The sequence below is a fragment of the Eschrichtius robustus genome, chromosome 14 (assembly GCF_028021215.1).
Source record: "Eschrichtius robustus isolate mEscRob2 chromosome 14, mEscRob2.pri, whole genome shotgun sequence".
Lineage (NCBI taxonomy): Eukaryota > Metazoa > Chordata > Mammalia > Artiodactyla > Eschrichtiidae > Eschrichtius > Eschrichtius robustus.
Window position 1 is genome coordinate 26,184,149 of NC_090837.1, and position 21,330 is coordinate 26,205,478.

Sequence of the window (21,330 nt, forward strand, 5' to 3'; positions counted from 1 at the left end):
AGTTGATGAAGATGAACTTTTGTTCAGCCAACTGACCAGATATCTCCTTGGTGCAGATACCAGGGGACACAAAATGTCTTGGATGATATTAGGTTTCCTGACTCCCGGTGGGCCCTGAGATCCTGGCCCAGCAGTTCTGGAGGATGGGTTAGGTGCTGCTTGCGTCTGGACCTGCCTGCCTGGCTCACTCACTGTGAGGCTCCCAACTGCATTTTGGGATGTTGTGTCTTTTTCTCTGGCCGAGTCGCGTGGCTTGTGGGATCCCAGTTCCCCACCAGGTATTGAACCCAGGCCCCGGCAGTGAAAGCCCAGAATCCTAACCACTAGGCCACCAGGGAACGCCCAGGATGTTGTGTCTCTACCAGCCAGATGTGGCCCACCTGGGGCACAGGCTCACCTGGCACTTCCGGGAGCTCAGACACTGGCACTTCCGGGGGCTCAAACACAGCCCCTCCCAGGACCTGACAGCAGGGTGGGGCACCACTGGCAGGAAGTGGTTTGCAGGTCCTTCCCCATTTCCTGGGTTGCTGTCCTGCCGAGTAGCTTTGGGTAAGTCCTTTTTCCGCTTAGGCTGAGGTTTCCTGTGCCAGGAGCACCCTGCTTGCCCCACCAGTGCTTTGTTTTTCCAGGCGTAGAAGTGGGGCAGACCTGAGCCTGTTAGAGCAGGAAAGTGGCCTCCAAGGCCTCTGTGGGCCCATTTCTCAGACGGGGGGATGGGCCAGGTGCCTGCCTCCCTGCCCACTGGTCCAGGGCCTGAGCCTCCTGTCTGGCCAAGGCCCCCACACTCTCTAGGTCGCTGGTGCCAGCACCGCAGGGGTGATTAGCTGATGAAAGGCTTCGGGATGGTGGGGTGGGGCCCCCAGGCTGCCTTGGCAGCTCCCCTGGCTGGAGGCCAGCCTGACCCAGGGGAGATCCTCCAGGAGCAGGGACACAGAGACCCAAGCTCAGGCAGCCCCCAGCCAGCGCCCCGTCAACACTCCCTTCTTCCCACGGCCCCTGCCCTCTGCCTGACTCCCGGAATGGCTGAGGAGCTAATGGTCACCCACCAGGGTCTTAATGGGTGAGCTGGGGTTAATGGGTTACCCAGCCCGGTGGCACATTCACCAGCCTCCCCAGGCTCTCAAAGTCCAGATGCACTGGCCTGGCCTTCAGGGTCTGAGCTCAGCCACTTCCTTTTCCAGCTTTGATGCCTCAGGGCTCGGGAAGGGTCAGGGCGGTCAAGAGTCTCCCTTGTACCCTCACTGCTGCGGAGATGCCCCAGGCTCAAATTGTTCCCTCTGCCTGGCTGGCCTCCACAGACCAATCCCAGTGCTGTCTGGATCCCCCCCCATAGTTTCTGCCCCTCCCTGGGGGTCCTGGGCTCCTCTTCCTCCTTGGTTGACTATACTATCCCATCTTCAGTCTGGCTGGGGGCTCCTTGAGAGAAGAATCTGAATGGGCCAGGATCAGATGGGAGAGTGAGTGAATGAATGAATGATGGATGAATACATGTAAGCAGCAGGCTGTGTGTGGACCTCAGAAGAATGGGCAGGCTTGGGCCTCCCAGTCCTGTGGGGGCACCCACCCCATCCTGTTGGGCTGGAGCAGGTGGGGGGGACGTGAGCAGATGGCTCCATCCTCCATCAGCCTGCCTCCTCAACCCCAGAAAGCTGAGGGATGAGGAAAGGCTCCCCGGGTCATGTGACTCCTTTCTGTCCTGGTGACGGTGACCAGGGTCCTTGGAGTGACAGCCTGTGGACATCTGCAGCCCCGGGGGTGGGGGAGAGGGCATCCCCTGACCAAGAACTCTAGAGAAAACGTCAGGCTTCTCAGACCTGGCGGGGCCTGTGATGCTCACACACCCACCCCTGTTGATGGAGGCATCTGGCTGCGCCCCAGCACTGTGGGACCCCTCTTTGGATATTGTACGTGGCCAGGAGTTCTCCTCCTCCCAGAGGACCCTTGGCCTAACTGGCCTCTGCCTGAAACCCAGCCTCATGTAGCCCTACCGAGGCCCTCAAAGCTCAGGTCTCTTATTCAGGGTTTGGGACCCCACTGGGCTTGAAGAGGCTACCCGCTGTCCCAGGTCACACAGCCCCAGGGATAGGACCAGGAACCAGTCCTCTTCCCACCTGGAAAGGTTCCTGTGCCTTTAAAGCCTCCCCCCACTCAGGCCAGCAGGGGGAGGGAGGGGAGGAGCTGGGCACTGGGGACTCTGCTCTGTGCTGGAGTACAGAAGGAGGACCAGCCTTGCAGCCAGGTGAGCTGGGGCAGGATGGGCGTCTGGCTGTACCCCAGTGCTATGTGACCCCGAAGCTCAGCTCACCATCTCTGAGCTGCTGGACATCGTAGGAGTGGGGAGCTCAGGCTTGGGGCCTCTCGGGGGCATCTGGAGGAGTGGGTTCCAGCCCCAGCTCTGTTATGTCCTGGCTGTGCTCTGGAGGAGTCCCCCATCCTCTCTGGGCCTCAGTTTATACACCTGCGTCATGGGAGTGAGCTGCCCTTCAGGGTGATGGGGGTGGGGCTTGTGCGGACGGATCCTGCAGAGGGGTCGCACGGATGGGCAGAGCCTTAGGCCCTTGGTCTGACTGGGTCTGGGCTGGGAGCGTCTGTTTCTTTTCCAGTAAGTGGGTTTGAGGTTGCCTGACAAGGCTTTCTGGCTGACTCTGCTACAGTTGTGGGGTGGGTGGAGGAGTGCGGGGAAGTGGGCTTCTTGGATTGAGAGGGAGGAGGGCAGTGTGGAGAAACTGAGGCCCAGAAGGATGGGGCAGCCTGGGGTGGTGGTGGGGTCACTGAGGTGGCAGGTCTGGAGTGGTGATGGGGGCTGAGGCGCTGTGTCCTCGGGCCACATCTGCTCCTCTCGGGCTCTGGTTTGCTCTCATGGTGGGGGTGGGGCATGGCCGGTACAAGTACAAGGGGTGATTGCACAACTCCAGGGGGCGCCCGCCCCCTTGTGGTTATTGCAGGCATGTATAGCTATTTTGACAGGTTTCTGGCAGGTAGTGGTTATCAGGTCTTGGGGAAGGAGCCTTTTTCTAATTCTCAACCCTATTGCACCAGGGTGGGCAGCAAGGGAGACAGATCCCAAATCCGGTCTGGGTCATGGTAAGCTTCCTGCCCAGAGCTGTGTTCTCATACCTAGGGGACATCACTCCTCACTGTGGGCATTGGTGATAAGGAAGGTGAAGTGGTGCCTACCTGTCCATCCATGTGCCTCCAGGGCCGAGTCGCTTCTACCTAAGCCTCGGCTTCCGGCCTGTGAATGGGTTTGGGGCTGTGCCCAGTTTCGCCCCTGTGACTCTGGGGTTGGAGGATTAACAGAGAAACCCCACGCTGTCTGCTCTGTCTCACTCTTCTTCATGCTGTCTTCTCTGCTGCGTCCTGGAACATGCTCGCTCAGCCTAGATTCAGCATGGGTGTGTGTATGTGTGTGTATTGGGAGGGGGTGGTGCTGATGGCAGGGTCAGTAACTCTGGCTGGGTGAGGCTTGCATATTCCTGGGGGCAGAGAACTCACCACCTTTTGTGCCTAGGACAGGAGCCGTGGGGTCTGGAGGAGACCTCCAGCCCAGACCCACTGCCCCCAGGTCCCCTCTCTGCATGTGGGTGTGGTGGGCTGACTGGGACAGAATGTGACACACTTGATATGTGAGAAAGGGCTTTCTTTGTTCTGTACGTCATGCCTCAGTTGACGTGGCCTTTGAGACACCTTCGCTTTTGTCTCCCCTCCGTAGAACCTGCAGCTGCTGCTGGGCTTCCTCCAACTTGCCTCAGCCCAGGGTTTTCCTGTTGAGGTCACCTGTGGGGTCTGGGTCATCCTCTGCCCACTCAGACCTTCTTCTTACCTTCCTGCCACTTCTGCCATGTCTCATGCCATCCCAGGCAGGGAGAAAACCATTGAGCAGCCTCAGGCAGGCTAGAGACAGAGCCCTGTGGCTCTCCACTGTAGACCCCTCCCAGCCGACTGAGCTGCAATGCAGCCATTCAGGCAGGACCAAATACCCTGATGTTCCTGGCTGATGTCCAGTCCTCAGGGACATGTCTTGGGCCTTGGTCCCTGGATCCTGCCTTGTCCATCTTCTTAGTTACCCTGGTCTGCAGGGGAGGGGATGGTGTCTAGGGAAAGAGCTGTCATGGCGCCCCCATCCCAGGGTCATGCTGGTTGAGGATTTCATGGTAGTGCGTTGGGTGGGTTCCATGCCAAGCCCGCCCAAGGGCAGTTGAGTGACAGGACCAGGCCTTCTGGCTGTGTGACCCAGAGCAGGCAGCAATGTCTGGTCAGCCTCCACGTCTCCTTCTACCTATCAAATGGTGCAGCCTTGCGGGGTTATTGAGGATTAGATGTCACAGATGGGGGCTGTGGGGGCTCCTGGGCAGCTTCGGCACAGCGAGCTGGGGAGCGGGGGAGGGAGGCATGACTCAGGATGTGGCTGATGCTTCTCCTTGGCTGACGAGGGCCAAAGGGGGATGGGGCAGTGTCCAAGTTCCCTGGGGCGGGTCTGCAGCTGCTCCTGACTCTGGACTCCTTGGTGGGCTGGTCAGGGACATGCAGCAACTTGGGGCAGGTATGGGGTAGCCAGGTGTGCACTGGTGGGCTGTGTGACCTTGGACCCCACTCTGGCCGTCTCTGGGCCCTGCCTTTCCAGGCTGTTTAGGTGGTTCCTTGGGCCTGGGGCACTAATGTTCCTGGATAGGTGGTGGAACCTTCCGGACTTGAAGCCCTGGGCCGTGCTCCAGGGAGGTCCCCTTGCCGTCCAGCTGTGGGGTGTGGTGAGCCTCTCAGGTCTGGGTTCTGCTCTGGTGCTGGTGACACCCCTGCTCCACGGCCTCAGGAACCATCTCTGGGACACCATGTCTGGCCCTGGAGTTCAGATACTCTGAACAAGGACAGGGCAAGCCTGTGGGGGACACCCACCCTTTGGAGGGGCCTGAGTCCGGGAGGAGGAATGCCTTGCCTCTGTCGCCACACCTCGCCTTCCCCATTGGAGCCACACCCCTTGCCTGCTGCCACCATCCAGGGGACCCCAAGGGTCACTGCTGACAGCACCTCCCACCTCCAGGGCCCTCCCAGGGCTGCGTGAACTTTAGTCACCTGGCAATAGGCTGAGTCTCTGTGCCTCCTTGTTGCCGTGACATGACAGCAGCCTCCGGCCACCCTCCGGCCATCCTCCCTGCCAGGCCAGACCTCTCTTTGAGGACTGCCTGCTCTCCACCTACTCTGACGTACACAGGGATTCTAGGTGCCCCCTGGCAGGTCTCTCCCCATCTCCCCCCCACCCCTCCCACCCCCATCCCCCACCCCCTGGACTAGGTGAGCATGTGAGTTCCTCCGGCCCCTCCTGCTCCTTTCCTGCCTCTGCTCCTCCTGGGAGGAGCCTACCCCCACCCCAGATCCCAGCCCAGCTCTGAGGCCCCCTGAGAAGCTCTGCCCGGGCCGCAGGCGTGGCTCTGGGCGGCTCCTGGGAGTGGGGGGGCCTGGCCTACACTGTGGCCAAGACTTTCCCAGGCAGACAAATCTGCCTCTTCCTCCCCAGCCAGTGTCCCAGCCCAGAGCTGTCTTCTGAGGAACAGGGGCTGTCCTGGGCCCCCGCTGCCCCCAGGCCTCAGGTAAGCCCACCGGGGTCAAGAGGAGCAGGGTCGCTATTGGAGGTCAAGCACCTGCTCTCTGGCCTCAGTTTCCCTTCCTGACACTGATTTGGGTGAGAGCCAGTCCTCCGGGCTTGGACGTTGTTTTAGTGAGGCTGAGAAAAACGTGTGTGGGGGATGGGAAACGGAAGCACAGTCACCCAGCAGGGTGTCTTCCGCAGGGCTGGGATGGCTGCCTATGGGGGGCTGAGTCAGGCCTCCCTACTGCCCTGCCCAGGGAGAAGGGGACGGGTCAGTGCGGCCCACCCCTCCACCCACTCCCTGGTAGACTGAGCCTCGCAGGGTACCCCCTGCCCTTTGGGGAGCCCACTTGGGCCCTTGGGTGGAAGGATGCACAGGCAGATGGTTGGGGGGGGCTGGAGCGTGGACCTCAGGAGGTCTTGGCTGGCTCGTCTAGGGGCCTGAGGGTGGAGAGGAGGACCCAGAGTTGTGGGGGTGGGGTCTCAGCTGATGGTCCCAAGCCCAGGAGAAATGAGGCCATGCCCCCAAGCTGCCCAGAGTGGCCTGACCCAGTGGACAGGACTGGGGGGCCTCCTTGACGGGTGGGGCTCTGCCTGTGCTGGGGAGGGGGGCACCGGCCCCTGTCCTGCCCCGCCCACCCCGCCGCATATGATGGGAAAGTTCTAGGTCTGGAACAGATGCCTCAGGTTGCCAGCCCAGCTCCCGAGGTCCCGAGGTTCCGCAGACCTCCCAGCACAGCTGCCTCCATCAGGAAACCTTAACCCTGACCTGGCCCCCTGCCAGGGCCCGGGGTACGCCCTGAGAGCTGTCAGGCCTGGCAGAGGGCATGGACTGTCCTCAGGGCAGCGGTGGCGGCAGGACCTGGCTGGCTCCTTGGAGAGAGCCTTGCCTTCTAACTGCTTTTCCGAGGACAGAAGAGCAGGCAGTGCTGGTGGGGGATGGGAGGGTGTCCAGCGAGAAACGGTGGTGCCTAGGTTCGGTCAAGGTGGTCAAGACAGAGAGGAGGGCTGGCTTGGACCCTGCTGGGGGTGTGGGGTGGTAGTCTGCTGTGTGACCACCCCCTGAGCCTGGGGAGGAGAAAGCCCTTCTGTGCTGGGGTCTGGGTGCCCCCACATTGGGTGGGACTCCATTCCTAGACCAGCTCTAGGAGACCCTGTGAATAGGGACAGGGTAGCCAGAGGGGTTCCAGCCCTGGGCTCTCCAGCAGACATCGCCCTTCAGAGGGAACTGAGTCCGGGAGAGGGGGCACCCTGCCTCTGTCACCACACCTCTCCTCCCCCGTTGGGGTCACACCCCTCTCCTGCTGCCATTGCCACGGGGACCCCAAGGGTTACTTCCATCCCTCCCTCACAGCCTGGCAGGAAGTCAACAGGGAAATAAATGGCGAGTGGAGCCTGACCGGCTCCCCTCTGCCATACGCAGGCCTCCAGGCACCCCCAACATAGCCAACACTTACCTAACACTTCACACTTTCCAACCCACTTCATCTTCACAATACTCCCAGCAGACCCTTCTGCCATTCCACCGGACAGATGGTCAGATGGTCAGTGACTTACCCAAGGTCCCACGCAGGTGAGACGGGGCAGGCTGGCCCCAGAGCCCGCGCTCCATCCCCTCGGCTGACACACTGGCCCGCACCCCTTGGTCACGTGACAGCTCCCTGCCCTGCTCTGTGTAACCCCCTTGCTGCGCAGGGGAGAAATGCACTGTGGGGACGGAATATTCACCAACATGGGAGTGGCTGGCAGAGTTCATCAGAGGCAGAGACACCTCACATTGCTCCCCCGAGGGCCGGGCCCAGCCCGCTTCAGAGACACCCGCTCCATTTTCAGGAGAACGAGCAGACTGCGTGGTCTGGGAGTCTCCCTGGAGCAGATTCTGTGGCCACAGTCTCCTGCAGAGCGTGAAGGAGACCCCAGTTACTTCTCCGGCCTGTTCAGCCAAAACCATCTTTTGTGGCCACCTCCCCGGGAGGCTCAGGGCTCCCACCCACCAAGGAAGGTAGGCTCTGGTCCCGCGGTGGCTCATCTGATGATTTCAGGAGACTGTGGGTGCCCCCTTTGAGGGCACAACAAAAGCTGAAACCCACGCTCTGTGGCAGGTCACTCTGGGGACCCAAGGACAGTGCCGGGAAGGAATCAGGCCAGGCCTGTGCCTCCCGGAGTGACCTGCTTGGTGGTGGAGGGCTCTGCCACTGTGAGGAGACAGACAAGGTCCTGCAGGATCAGGGGCTCCTCTCCGGAAGTGAATTCCGGGGGGCTCCCTGCTGGAGATGGGGTCCTTACTGGGAGGGGGCCCCGAGGATAAGCAGGAGGATTTGCGGGGGCAGAGGTGGGACCAGGAGCTTCTGGCAGAGGGAGTGGCCTGAGCAAAAATCTGGGGGCTGGGTGGCCCATGCATTCTGGGGGCTGGAAGGAGACATGAGGACATATTTCTGAGGCTCGACTTTGTGCTGTGCCCTGCGGGACGAGGATGTGCCCAAGGCCAGGTCAGCAGTGGTCCCCTGACCTTCTACCCTCCCATCCCCCATGCCCGCCAAGCCATGAAGAAGCGGTCCATGCTGCTGGCCCTGGTGGCCGTGGTCCTAATGCTCCTTATCATTGGCCTCTGCGTCTGGCTGCCTGAGACCTTCAAGCCCCACAGCCACGTGTACCCCAGAGCTGCCGTGGCCGCGGATGCCAAGCGCTGTTCAGAGATCGGGAGGTGAGTGGGGCAGGGTGTGGGGACACAGGCCCTGGAAGACAGCCACCGTAAGTGGACCTGGGCAAGACCCTCGCCTCTCTGGGACTCAGTTTCCCCACTGGTAAAGGGGCTGCCTGGATGAGGGGTGTTCGGTGTGCGTGGAGCTGCCTATCCTGTCCTTGGACCTTCTCAGCAGCTTCTGGTCAGGGGAGAAGGGGACACTGGCCCCGAGAGCAGGGTGTGGGTCTCCCAGTGTCCAGCTGAGCCCTTTTCTCAGTTCAAGGGTGTCTGTCTCTTCAGATAAACTCTGCTGTTTCACTTTTAGACCCCTAGCTCACATGTACAAAGATCAATTCTCACTTAAAAACTTAAACAGAAAAAAGATGTTATTAATAAAAAGTAACAATTTCCCCTTTTTTTCCAATTATAAAAGTCACGTACATCTGTTTGCTTGAAAAAGAGGAACATTTAAGCCCGTTGGTTTTAGAATACAACAATTTTTTTTTTCAACAATTTTTTACATTAAAAAATCAAAAACTATGGGCTCCTCTCCATCCTCCTTTGGGCAGGGTGGCCAGGCGGTGGGGAGGTGTGAGGCGGGGTGCGCATCTCGGAGGGTAGAGAGCCCGCCGGCTCTCACTCCCGGCACGTGCCACTGGCAGGGATGCATTGCTGGACGGCGGCTCAGCGGTGGATGCTGCCATCGCGGCCCTGCTGTGCGTGGGGCTCATGAACGCACACAGCATGGGCATCGGGGGTGGCCTGTTTCTCACCATCTACAACAGCACCACACGTGAGTGGCTGGCAGGGTGGGAGGTGAATGGCGGGGCTGCCTGCCTCAGGCTGCACTTGGGCTGGGCAGGCAGAGCTGGGCAACTCCTAGGTTCACACAAGTGAGGGGCTGGTGTTGGTCTGGACTGCCCACATGCTTCTCCTTCCAGGAAAGGCTGAGGTCATCAACGCCCGAGAGGTGGCCCCTCAGCTGGCCTCTGCCGGCATGTTCAACAGCTCAGAGCAGTCAGAGGAAGGTGAGTGCAGGCTCGGTGTGGGTGCAGGGCCAGGACGAGCTGCTGGAAGGCATGAGCACACCCCCACCCTCCATATTCCCCCCCACCCCATCTGGGGCTGGGAGTGGCTCTGGCAGTCCCATCCCATCCCTTCCTGGCCCCACAAAACCCTCCATAATGATTGGTCAAGCCCATCATCACAGAGGGTAAAGAGAGCTTCTGTTATTTCTGCTCAGGCCCCTCCAGGGCCACCCGGAGCTAGAACACGGAGAGAGTGATTACTATTACAACAGCTTGCATGTGCCGGGGGTCCTGGGGCCAGCACTCTGCTCAGCCCTTTTCACCAATGAGCCCCTTGAATCCTCCCTGTACGCTTGGCAGGGGGAGCGTGGTGTTGATTCCCATTTTACAGGTGGGGATGCTGAGGCCCAGAGAGGTCATGTAAACTGATTAAGGTCACACAGCTGGATGGTGGTAAAGCTGGGATTGAACCCAGGCTATCTAAACCCTGGGTTTTTAAAGGGCATCCAAGTCATTCATTCGTTCGTTCATTTGTTCATCTGTGGGGATAGCTCTCTAGAATATGCGAAGGAGTCTCTTTTTTCTAACCTGTCCTTAAGCCAAGAAGGAAATCCCTGCAACTCCCCAGGCAGCCAAGGGAAATCAATGGCCACCAGGGGGCGCCCCTGCAAGGACCCCCAGTGGATTGCAGGATGAGGTTGGAGGGAAGGAGGGGTGGAGATTAAAGGCCATAGTGGGTCTGAACCCCTCCTGCAGGCTCTGCAGGACCCCTCCTGCAGGTGGAACCCTGGGTAGGGTGCTGAGAGCAGCCATTTTGGAATCCCCTCCAACACAGTCTTTGAATTTTTACTCATTGGGAAAGTCAGTGTAGAAATGAAATCATTCAGAGTGTGGGAATCTTACAGACTTAGCATCTTTGGATGCTTGGAATTCACATATTTAATGAATTTTTACCCATTGGGAAAGTCAGTGTAGAAATGAAATCATTCAGAGTGTGGGAATCTTACACACTTAGCATCTTTGGATGCTTGGAATTCACATATTTAACTAGGGCTTGTTGGGCACCTCCTACAGCGTCAGGGGCTGTTCCCTAAGCCAGTAGAAACAAAGGTAACAGGTGAAATGCACATTCCAGGTGGAGCAGGGAGAGATAGCACACATGGGTGTGCCATGTGCCACAGCACTGCCTGGGAAGCAGAGGTAGGAAGGGTTGGAGGGCTTGTGGGTTCATCAGATACCCTGGTCAGGGCATGTGAGCAAAGACCCAGAGGCTGGGGCTGGGGGCAGCCGTGGGGGTGTCTGGGGAGAAAGAGGAGGACACAGGGTCAGGTAGAACAACCCAGGTCATGTTGGACCTCATGGGTCATCATGTCTGAGTGAGGTAAAGGTGTTCCCTGAGTCGGAGGGGGGACCTGGGTGGATCTGGCCGCTTTCTGATGGGACCCCCCTCAGGCTGCTGTGAAAGAGGGGGAGCAAGTTACCTGCCCGTCAGGTGGCGCATCAGGATGTCACGGTGATAACCAGGGAGAGATGAAGTTGGTGGCTGGTGGCTGGGCCGAGCACACTTGGAGGGCGGAGCTGCAGATTTGCTGATGGGTTGGGTGTGACGCTCACCCAGGAGTCTCGGGTGAGTTGGGGTCTCAGGTCTGCACCTGGAAGGACAGGGTGGCCCTTACAGAGACCGGCAAGGTGTTAAGTTTGAGAAGCCTTTTTCAAGTGGGCAGGTGCATCCTCAGATCTGGCCATGAGGGGAGCAGGCCAAAGAGTCAGTTTGGGAGTTGTCAGCATGTAATGGACCCTGCAGCCTGACATGGAGGAGGACACCAAGAGTTGGTGCAGACAGAGGAGAGGGCAGGGAGATGCAGAAGTGACGCAGGAAGAGAGAGTGATGGGCCAGGTAAGATGAGAAAGAAACCCTGCGCTGGGAGCGTGGGTGTCACTGGTGACCTTGGTGAGAGTGTGGCATGAGAGCCTGATTGACCAAGGTCAGGGCAGCACTTATTTAAGGGGGAGGAATTGTGTGCTGGGTGTCAAACCTTCTGGGATGTGCCAATGTCGTAACAACCCGGCTCTTGGAACCTCATGCCCCACTTCAGGGTGGGAGAGGCAGCTCGAGAGCTGCAGCCGCCAAGCCTGGGAGTGGCCCCCTACCCTGCATATCAGGGGTGAAAGCAGGAGGGTGCCTGGGAGCCAAGGCTGTGGCTGAAACTTTCTGGGTCAGTGCTGGCTTTAGGGCATGGCGGGGGCAGTGAGGCCTAGTGGGCAACCAGGGTCCAGGGCTCTGTTTCCAGGGGAATCATGGCTCCTCAAAGGACAGTGCTGGGAAACAAAACTCTTTATGGTCAGATAGGGAAACCGAGACCCAGAGAGGGGACAGGGCAGGGGTTTGGGCTCAGGTCCCAGTTGGGACAATGGAAGAGAGGAAGAGATGCCCTTGCTTTGGGACCAGCCCAGCCTTGAGAGTGGCCTGGGCTTGTGCCGGGGGCTTTGGCGGGTTTTGGAGGAACACTTGAGTCTTATGGGATGAGGAGCCTCATGGCCTAGGAGGCTCGAACTGAGAGATGGTGAGGTCTGGCTTCCTTATACTCTCGCTGTGCAACCGTGGGCCTGGCACAGGATTTCAGACACGGTGGCACGTGCGGAGACAGGCATCCAGGCCTGGGACAGCGGGACCCAGCACACGTGCTACCGCCCCTCGCTCCTGTGCCCTCATCAGACAGCGGAGCTGAGACACACTCATGCCTGCTGAGTCCAGACGTGACCTAAAAAATCTATGTCCTTCCTGAGCCTCACTGGCCCCACCTGGGGATGTGCCTGGAACATCCCCCTTGTGGAGCCACTAGCTGTGTCCCTCTCCTTCGCAGGTGGGCTGTCGGTGGCGGTTCCAGGCGAGATCCGCGGCTATGAGCTGGCACACCAGCGGCACGGGCGACTGCCCTGGGCTCGTCTCTTCCAGCCCAGCATCCAGCTGGCCCGCCAGGGCTTCCCTGTGGGGAAGAGCTTGGCGGGAGCCCTGCAGAGAAGCCAGGCTGCCATCCAGCGGCACCCTGAGCTGTGGTACGTCTACAGTCCCTACTGGTGGGCATGAGCAGGTGGCACTTTCAGGAACCTGCGCTGAACGAGGGACCAAAACCCTGCCCGTTCTGAGCCTGGGGGTGGGGTCTCGGCCCCACCTGGGCTGGATTCTGTGGACAGGGGCACCCCATCCTTTGTTCTCTTGTGTGTGTGTGTGAGGGGGGTGGCTGAGTCCGCCCCACCTGCCTGCCTCACGGGAGCCCCCTCTGCCCCAGCGAGGTGTTCTGCCGGGATGGGAAGGTGCTGCGGGAGGGGGACCGAGTGACCATGCCTCGGCTGGCCGACACCTACGAGACGCTGGCCTTGGAGGGCGCTCAGGCTTTCTACAACGGGAGCCTCACGGCCCAGATTGTCAAGGACATCCAGGAGGCCGGTGAGCGGGCGACCTCAGGGGCCTGGGGCCAGGAACTCCACAGCGGGAACACTGAGCCTGGGGTCCTTGAGTCCTACCTGGCCTGGACACTGGGCCCTCAGGGAGTGTCTGGCAGGGGAGGGTCACAGATGCGTCTGCAGTTAATGACAGGCCACACGGATCCACAGCTCCTGGTTAAGTCAAAGCTGAGAGAAACCCTGCAGTCCAGGAGAGAAAACCCTGGTGGGGGGAATGCAGGTGTAGGCAGGAGCCAGGGTTGGGGAAGCGCTAAAGTACAGACCCTGGAGGACTTCCTGGAGGAGGTGGTGCCTGAGCCACAGGTGAGGTTGGACTTTGTAAGCAGAGAGAACAGTTTGAGGCCTGGAGAGAGGGCTTTTAATTCTCCAGGAGGATCACAGGGATGAGGGTGGGCTTGGTGAGCGAGGCATGGGAGGGGCTGCATGCAGGGCCTGCGGTTGGGAACTTGTGGGCAGGTTCTCATAGGTTCAGGAGCCCCATGCTGCCTCTCCCTCACTGAGCCATGGCCTCTTCATGTTAGTTTTGCCAGTGTGTCAGGGAGGAGGGTGATTAGCATGTTGACCTTTACCACTGACATCGGAAATTAGCCTGTAAATACTTAGTATGTCTGGAGCCATTTCCCTAGAGAATTAAGAGCTTCCCTCCACCCACCCATTAGTCATAGGAGGAGGGGACTGGGGGGCGGAGGTAGGGGAAGTGGGGGATGGGAGCAGATATTTCCCACTTAGAGAAGATCCTCTGGCCGCCAAGAGGACAGACGACAGACCGAGAGGCCAGTGGGGCAGCAGGTGGAGGGCGCTGGCCTGGACCTGGCCAGGGGGAGGTGGCACTGTCAGGGAGGTCTGGGATTAGACAGGGCTCCCCGCTTGATGGCCCCCCAGAAGTGTGCCCCATCTCCGTGTCACCCCATGCAGGGGGCATCGTGACGGCCGAGGACCTGAACAACTACCGCGCAGGGCTGATCGAGCACCCACTCAGCATCAGCCTCGGGGACACCCAGCTCTATGTGCCCAGTGCCCCGCTCAGCGGGCCAGTGCTGGCCCTCATCCTCAACATCCTCAAAGGTCAGCTGCCCTCCTCCCTGCAGAGCAGCGTCCTGGGTGTGGGCACAGCCGTGCGAGGTCTCGGGGTCACAGGGTGGCTCTCAGTGCCAGAGTTCACGCTGGGCGGCCTGGTCCAGAGGGCACGTCTGGTAAATCTGAGTGGTCATCTGTGACCCCGTGGACTGGGTAGCCCTGTGGCTGACATGCGAGGCCCAGACCTGGGGGACCCTTGCTTCCTTCCATCCTCCCCCGCCTCCCAAGCAGCCACTGCTGTTGGTTATTAAATGTCCCCCTTCTCAAGGTGAACCAAGCGGGTCAGGGAGGCGTGGACCACCCCTCCCTTCAGGGCACTCAGCTGTCCTGGCCAAGCTTGGATGTCCCGGGGCCACCGGGACCACCAACCTGCCCGGCTCTGCCCAACCAGGGTACAACTTTTCCCGGGCGAGCGTGGAGACGCCTGAGCAGAAGGGCCTGACCTACCACCGCATAGTGGAGGCCTTCCGGTTTGCCTACGCCAAGAGGACCCTGCTTGGGGACCCCAAGTTTGTCAATGTGACTGAGGTAAGGGGCAGGGGCTGGCCTTCAATGGGTGGGGGACCTACCATGGAGATGCCATGAGGGCTCCCCTGGCCACCCCAGCCTCACTCAGGCTTTATTCATCTATTTCTGCCACTGACTTGCCCTCGGGCCTACTGTGTGCTGGGATGGACTGTTGACCCTGAGTCCTGGCCTCTGCCCCACGGAGCTCACAGGGTGGGAGAGACAGACTTGTCAGTGAGTGATAGTGCCCTCCTCTGCCACACTCCAGCCTCGGGGCCTTTGCATGTGCTGTGTCCTTGGCCTGGAAGGCTCTGGAGTGGTCAGTGCCGAGGTGAGGAATGCACAGGGGCATCACAGCCCTCAGGGTGGAGGAGGGTGGATTCAGGGGAGGGGACCAGTGTTCCAGGTGGGCAGAGGCCCCGGCCACATGCTCCCTGGTCACACCCAGGAGCTAAATTCCCAGATCCCCACCCAGGCCCTGCACTGCCCGACCCACCCACTCGCCAGGTGCCCCGGCTCCAGGCTGGACCTCCACCTCCACCCCGATCACATCCCTCATTACCTACTTGGGTCCCCCCCTCCCTGCAAGGTAGACCCGCAGACCCCCTCACACTGACCTGTGACCTCCCGCAGCTGCTCAGCAGCCCCTCTTCTCTTTCCCGGGGATGATTTTGCACTCACTGCTCCCCACCTCAGCACCTGGCATCCCTGAGCTGGTGGAAGCCACTGCATCATGCCCCTCTTTGCCCTCCCTCCCGGCTGAGACTGGCCTTCTGCTCATCCACTCTCTGACTATGCACGCCCTTCCTACGCTGCTGCTCTCCCTCCTGGGTTCCCAGTCTGCCCTTTCTGATGGGTCATTCCCGAAAGAGGTGTATGGTTGTGGGTCCAGAACCCTCCAGCTGCTGCCCCGTCCCTCTGCTCCCCCTTGGGGCAACCTTGGCTGCCACCTGGAGCCCTCTCTCCTCGTGCCCGCCCTTCCTCCCTCCACACCTGCACTGCCAGGTTCTGAGACCAGCCTCCGTTTCCCCTTCGGTCCACTCTCTGCAGCATCTTACCACGTTCACCAGCACCTCCCTCCCTTGACTTTTTAATATGCAAGGTTATGGACGTTTTGGCACATTTCCTTCCTCTCTCCCCGTCTCCATCCGTCTCCCCCTTGCTCCCCCTGTTTTTTCCTTGTTAGATGCCTGGTCGGCCTTTCCCCAAGGGTCCCATCCGTGTCTTGAGGCCCCGGGCCCGTCAAGCTCACACCTGCTGTTGCTGTCACGTCTGCCGTCTCTTAGCCTCAATGGACCCCCTGGGCTGTTTTGTTGATTTTAAGGCCCAGGGCAGTTGTCTTTTAGGATGTCCCAATTCCTGGATTCAACCCTGTTTCCTTGGAAGTAGATTCAGGCTGAACGTTTTCCCCTTGGATTAGTCACTTAATTCATGGGTGTTGCTGGAACCTTCTGGAGGCATTTCCTCTGCTCAGCCTCCTGCGCCCTGCCTTGCCCATGAACTCAACACATCAGGTGTGGCCCATCACCCACCTGAGACAGATTCTTCAGGGTCCGACGAGCTCCTGCCCCAAGTCAGGCTCCCAACCTTCCCCAGTTAGCGGCCACTATAGACTGAAGACTCGGGGCCTTTCTCCGTTCCTCTTTTCCACCTGGTGAGCCCCCAGCATCTCTTACCTGGTGGATATCATAGCCTCCCAGTTGGGTTTCAGCCACACACAGCTGCCGGAGTGATAACACCCATCAGCTGCTCACTCCTCTGCCCTAAGCACAGGTGGCTTTGAAGTCCTTATAGGGCTTGTAAGGACCTATGGGATCAGCCACTGCTGGCATTTTCAACCTCCTCTCTCCCTAACCCCATTCACTGTCTGCCTGTCACTCACAGGCCTGCCTCAGGGCCTTTGCATTACCATTTAGGTGGCTTTTTCAGATATTACCTTCTCTGGGAAGCCCTCCCTGACCACTCTGCTCCCACCCCGTCACACTCCACCCGCCTCACCTGGCTTGTTCTTTCCAGCACATCCCTGCCTGCCTTTGTCTTCCCTGCTGTGAGGGTGGGGACCTGCGTGTCTGTTCCCTGCTGATTCCCCAGTGCTGGACATGAAGTTACAAGCTCCCTGAATGAATGAATGATTGGATGCAATGAGAGTGGGGACTCCAAGGACGGACAGACATTCAGAGTTGCTGGACAGCAACAGAGACAGAGGCTGGGGAGAGGGGGTCAGACGGGCCACGTGAGACTTTGGGTGCAGGAGGGTTGTGGTCAGAGCCATGGTTGGGGGCTTCCTGAGAGCTGCTCGCACAAGCCCGTCCCCCTCCCCACCTCCCTCACCTCCTCAGGCCAGCTCTGGGGTCTCGGCAGGTGGTCCGCAACATGAGCTCCGAGTTCTTCGCTGCCCAGCTCCGGGCCCAGATCTCCGATGACACCACTCACCCGGCCTCTTACTATGAGCCTGAGTTCTACACGCCAGATGACGGGGGCACCGCCCACCTGTCCGTGGTCTCGGAGGATGGCAGTGCCGTGTCGGCCACCAGCACCATCAACCTCTAGTAGGGCTGCTGGGCGGCCGGGTGGGCCGGGGCTGCCTGCGTGTCCTAGAAGGGGGGCTCCACATTGGTAGAGTGCTTGCCCCCACCTCCCCAGGGAGCGTGTTGGCACTTTGGTGGGCACGTGGGGCTGGTGGGACGGGGCAGGGGCGGGCACAGCTCTCTGACCCAGCTGGTCTGCAGCTTCGGTTCCAAGGTGCTGTCACGGGCCAACGGGATCCTGTTCAATGATGAGATGGATGACTTCAGCTCCCCCAACATCATCAACCAGTTCGGGGTGCCCCCCTCACCGGCCAACTTCATCACGCCAGGTGTGGGGCACAGGGCTTGGGTGGGGAGGGGGCTGGTGTCCCAGCAGGCAGCTGACCAGCTCCTCTGTCCCCTCCCTCCCACTGGCCGGCTGCAGGGAAACAGCCGCTCTCGTCCATGTGCCCGGCGATCATCGTGGGTCAGGACGGCCAGGTCCGCATGGTGGTGGGTGCCTCTGGGGGCACGCAGATCACCACGTCCACTGCACTGGTATGTGCCACCTGCCTGTGCCCCAGCCCCTTGCCCAGTGGGCTACACTGACCCCATCCCCTCATCCGTAGGCCATCATCCACAGCCTGTGGTTTGGCTACGATGTGAAACAGGCAGTGGAGGAGCCCCGGCTGCACAACCAGCTTTTGCCCAACACCACGACGCTGGAGAAAGACATTGACCAGGTTTGGGGGTGGTGCTGAGTCACATTGGGGGCCCCTGGGAATCCTGGAACAGGGCCTGGATCTCCTGAGTCATTGTGGAGTGGACGATGGCTGCTGTCCTCTGCCTGGGGCAGATGACCCTCATGCCCGCTGCCTGGGCCACTTTGCACCCCATGCTGTGAGGGCCAGGCCACCTGCTCCGATGAGACCCAATCGGCCCAGCTGCCCCCAACTTGCTCTTCGTGGCCACTCAGCCAGAAATGGCACCACCTGCGTCTGTGGAACCCATGCCCACACAGGTGTGGTTCAGACGGTGTCTTGGGCCCCTGTTGAGGCCTCCCTCTCCCTCCCACCCCCAGGCAGTGGCTGCAGCCCTGAAGACCCGGCACCACCACACCGAGGTCACTTCTACCTTCATTGCTGTGGTACAGGCCATTGTCCGCACAGCTGGCGGCTGGGCGGCTGCCTCAGACTCCAGGAAAGGCGGGGAGCCTGCGGGCTACTGAGCACTCAGGCAGGCAAGGTGGACCAGCTGCCCAGGGATGAGATGTCCACTGGGGGTGGGGGGCTGGGAGTGGGACTTTGGGGGACATGCTTCCCCTGTGAGCGGCAAAGCAGTGCAATAAATGGGGGCTGCAGTGCCAGGCTCTGGGCGGTCTTGCCGGCCGGCTCCCAATTCCCTGAGCCTCAGCATCCTGTGTGAAGTGGGGCCACCTGGCAGGGAAGGATGGCGAGAAGGGATTCAGAGGTCTGGACAGCTCAGGCACTGGAGCCAGCCTCAGCATTTTCACTGGAACGGGGCGGGAGCTGGGGGTGCAGGGCTGGGGTGGGGGCCCAGGGTGGGCCATGCCAAGCACTGTTCTTCCTCACCCTGAGAGCCAGGCCACTTCTTCCCTGGGCTGGGCAGCAGCACTTCCCAGTGTCAGCCACCAGGGGGCTCACGGCCCCGGCGTTTCCTCCGCGGATGCTGGGAACCCTGGTACCTCTTCAGCCCGGTGGGTGTCCAGCCTCACCATAACCAGCACACACTGAGGTGAAGCTGAGGTCTGGGTGGGGGTGGGATTGGGCAAGAGGCTGGAGCAAAACATGTTGGTCAGGGCCAGGCCCAGGGGGCTTTCCAAGCAGAAACCCAGAGTGAAACCCAAGCTGTGATCCACTCCAGAAGGAGGCCCGGTTCTCAGGGATCCGTGAACTGGAAGAGGTTGCCAAATCCCCAAGGGTCAGGGCTTGGACCAGCGCCCCAGGGAGGGTGGCTCTGGGTGGGGGAGAACCACAAGACGCAGCGCCTAGCCTCCCCCACCGGGGCCAGCCCCTCCCGCCCTCCCTCAGGGCCTCCTAACTCATCCTTTATACACAGTTGTAACGCCTGAGGTGAGGTGCTGGGAAAGACCTGGGGAGGTGGGCAGGGGCGAGGGGGTTCCAGCATGACAGCAAGACATCCCCCTGCCTAGTGAGCACCAGTGGGGGCCCCTGAGGGCAGGGGCACAGGGCTAGGAGAACCCAGGTTTGGGCTCTCTTTCATGAGGCAGAAAATCCTGATGCTTCCAAAGTGCCCACAGGGAAACAGGGTGTTGGTCTGCAGAGTGCCCCCATGTCTGAGCCTTGAGCCCTGGAGGGTGACATCTCTGGGGTCCCTGGGGGATGGGGGGACAAGATGGAGGCTGAGCTGGTGGGGTGGGCAGGTCTCTCCTCATTTTAGCCCCAGAGGAAAGGCTGTGGCCAATTTGCAGGGGGAGAAGACTGAGGCCTGAGGGGTGGGCCTTGCTCCAGCGGAGGTGGGGGCTGGCCTGGAACTCCCTGGGCCCCAGCACGTGGACAGGGTGCACCCCAGTTCCCCAGCTGTTATGGGGTTCAGCTCCCCCCTGGGGCCTGGAGACGGCTTCCCCTCTCTTTCCTGCCCCTCATCTCCTGGACAAGGATGTCCAGGGCCCTTCCTGGCTGGGCCTCCCTGACCGTACTTCTGGCCAGCCCAGCACAATGCCTGTTCCTTCCCTGGGCCTTCCCTCTAGCGGTCCCTGCACCCTGGCCTCTGCATGACCAGGAAGGCTGGGCAGAGGGGGCGTTGTCCCACCCTGACCCCGCCGACCTCTCTGTCCCTGCTTCCTCCGCCTCCCGGGCTGGCCCTGGCCCAGGAATGCACTCTGGTTCCTGGTTGAGCAATGTCACTGTGGTTTGGGGATCCGGTGGGGGTGGTGGGAGGTGCCCACAGCCCTCCCCACCCCCCAAAGGTGCCCCAGTAGCCCCTCCAGCTCAGGCTGGCAGGGGCTTCGGACAGGGGGCCTGGCAGGCTCTGTGGCTGTGCGGGCACGTGCCTCAGTTTCTCTGCTGTGCCAGAAGGGGTAAAGAGACCTGGGGAGGGCAAAGCTCAGCTGGAAAGGAAGCTGGGAGAATGTGGGGGCTCTGGGGGGCTCTGGGGGTGGGAGTCCAGCCCCTGCACCCTGTGCCTTGCTGAGTCTGGTCAAAGGGGGCACCTCGGGGGGCCCCCACTCTCCCAGCCACCTCCTAGCTGGGCACCCTGAGGCTTGGGCAGGGCAGGGTGCAGGCCGGTGCTCCCAGGAGAGGAGGCGCTGTCAGCTCAGGAAGAGGGAAGCAGACACGCCACCAGGGATGGGCAGAGATGCAGGTGGAAGGGAAGCCCGCTCCCTGAGGCCCAGTGGCATTTCCGGGACAGCAGGCCCCAGGGGTAGACAGTCCGGTGGGCACTGTGTGCCAAGGGCTGGACGCAGGCCCTGTCTGCATTCCCCACACAGAAGTCTTGTCCTGGGCATTTGGCATTCCAGTCGCCTCCCCTGAGCAGACAGGAAAGCCAAGCCCCCTCCTGGTCACCCCTGGTCACCCCTTGCCACCCCCTGCCCTGGCTTCAGCTGAGCTGGGAGTTGAACTTGGGTCCTGATTGACATTGCCTTGGGTCCCCCTCCGTCTGCCTCTGGTCCCCTTTAACCCCAGTGTCCTCTGGCTCTGAGGATGCTGCGGTGAGCTGCGGCTGGGCGGGGCCCAATGAAGAGGAGGTGAGTTGGGGTTCTGCCCTGGCCCCCTGCCTCACTGAGCCTGATCCAGGGGAGGGTCCTGGGAAGGCCTGCACTCTGCTGTCCTGGCTTTGCTGGGAACCGGGGAGCAGCCATGGGGTCCTGGGAGCCCTGCACCCCAGCTTCCCCCGGGAAGCCAAGCAGGCACCAAGTCCTCACACACAGGACGGGACAGGGTAGCCCTGGGCATTGGCAGCCGGTGGGAGGGGTGATTGTACCAAGGCTTTCAGGGGACAAGTGGTGGGAACAGCAGTGAGGGAGTTAACGGCCGCTGCTGACTCCTCTCTGGCAGGAAAAACTCCCCATAGACGCCCTGCTGCCTGGCGTCTTGCCAGGGCCAAGACAGGGGCTGAAAACTGGAAGTCCAGGCGGGTGGCCAGCTCTGCCTCTGAGGCGGGCGCTGGAGGAAGGCAGCAGCCCCGCTGCCAGCCGCCCGTCCACATTCCCACCTGTCTGCCTGGCTGCCCGCTGTTCACCTGGAAACCTGTCTGTCTATCCATCTGTAATCCTGACTCTGTCCACTTGTCCATCTGACCTTCCTTCTCTGTCCAGCCATCTGGCTGTCAATCCATTTGTTTGTCTCTGGCTCCGGTCTATCTGTCCATCTGTCCCATCATCTGTGAGTCCATCTGCTCACCTTGTTGTCCATTCATCCACCTGTCTCTCTGTATATCTCCGCCCACTGGTCTGTGTGCCCACTTACCTCCTCTCTCCCCCGGGGCCACAGAGCC

The 21,330-nt window shown here is 60.7% G+C and overlaps 1 protein-coding gene across 1 annotated transcript; it reads left to right on the forward strand.

Moving 5' to 3' along the window:
- The first annotated feature begins 531 nt into the window (after positions 1–531).
- GGT1 (gamma-glutamyltransferase 1) lies at positions 532–18,220 on the forward strand. Its single transcript, XM_068562591.1, has 15 exons — positions 532–549; positions 5,513–5,585; positions 7,418–7,586; positions 8,126–8,288; positions 8,930–9,060; positions 9,209–9,295; positions 12,160–12,352; positions 12,586–12,743; positions 13,676–13,825; positions 14,229–14,365; positions 16,706–16,893; positions 17,074–17,201; positions 17,297–17,409; positions 17,481–17,594; positions 17,933–18,220. Exons 4-15 carry the CDS (start codon positions 8,128–8,130, stop codon positions 18,077–18,079), a joined length of 1,707 nt encoding a protein of 568 aa, XP_068418692.1. The 5' UTR covers positions 532–549; positions 5,513–5,585; positions 7,418–7,586; positions 8,126–8,127; the 3' UTR covers positions 18,080–18,220.
- Positions 18,221–21,330: the final 3,110 nt, after the last annotated feature.

Excerpts from the sequence above, each read along its gene's own strand:
- GGT1 (XM_068562591.1), top strand. The coding sequence starts at position 8,128 with ATGAAGAAGCGGTCCATGCTGCTGGCCCTGGTGGCCGTGGTCCTAATG. Across the intron at positions 9,296-12,159 it reads CTCAGAGCAGTCAGAGGAAG|GTGGGCTGTCGGTGGCGGTT; the intron begins GTGAGTGCAGGC and ends TCTCCTTCGCAG. Across the intron at positions 13,826-14,228 it reads CATCCTCAACATCCTCAAAG|GGTACAACTTTTCCCGGGCG; the intron begins GTCAGCTGCCCT and ends CTGCCCAACCAG.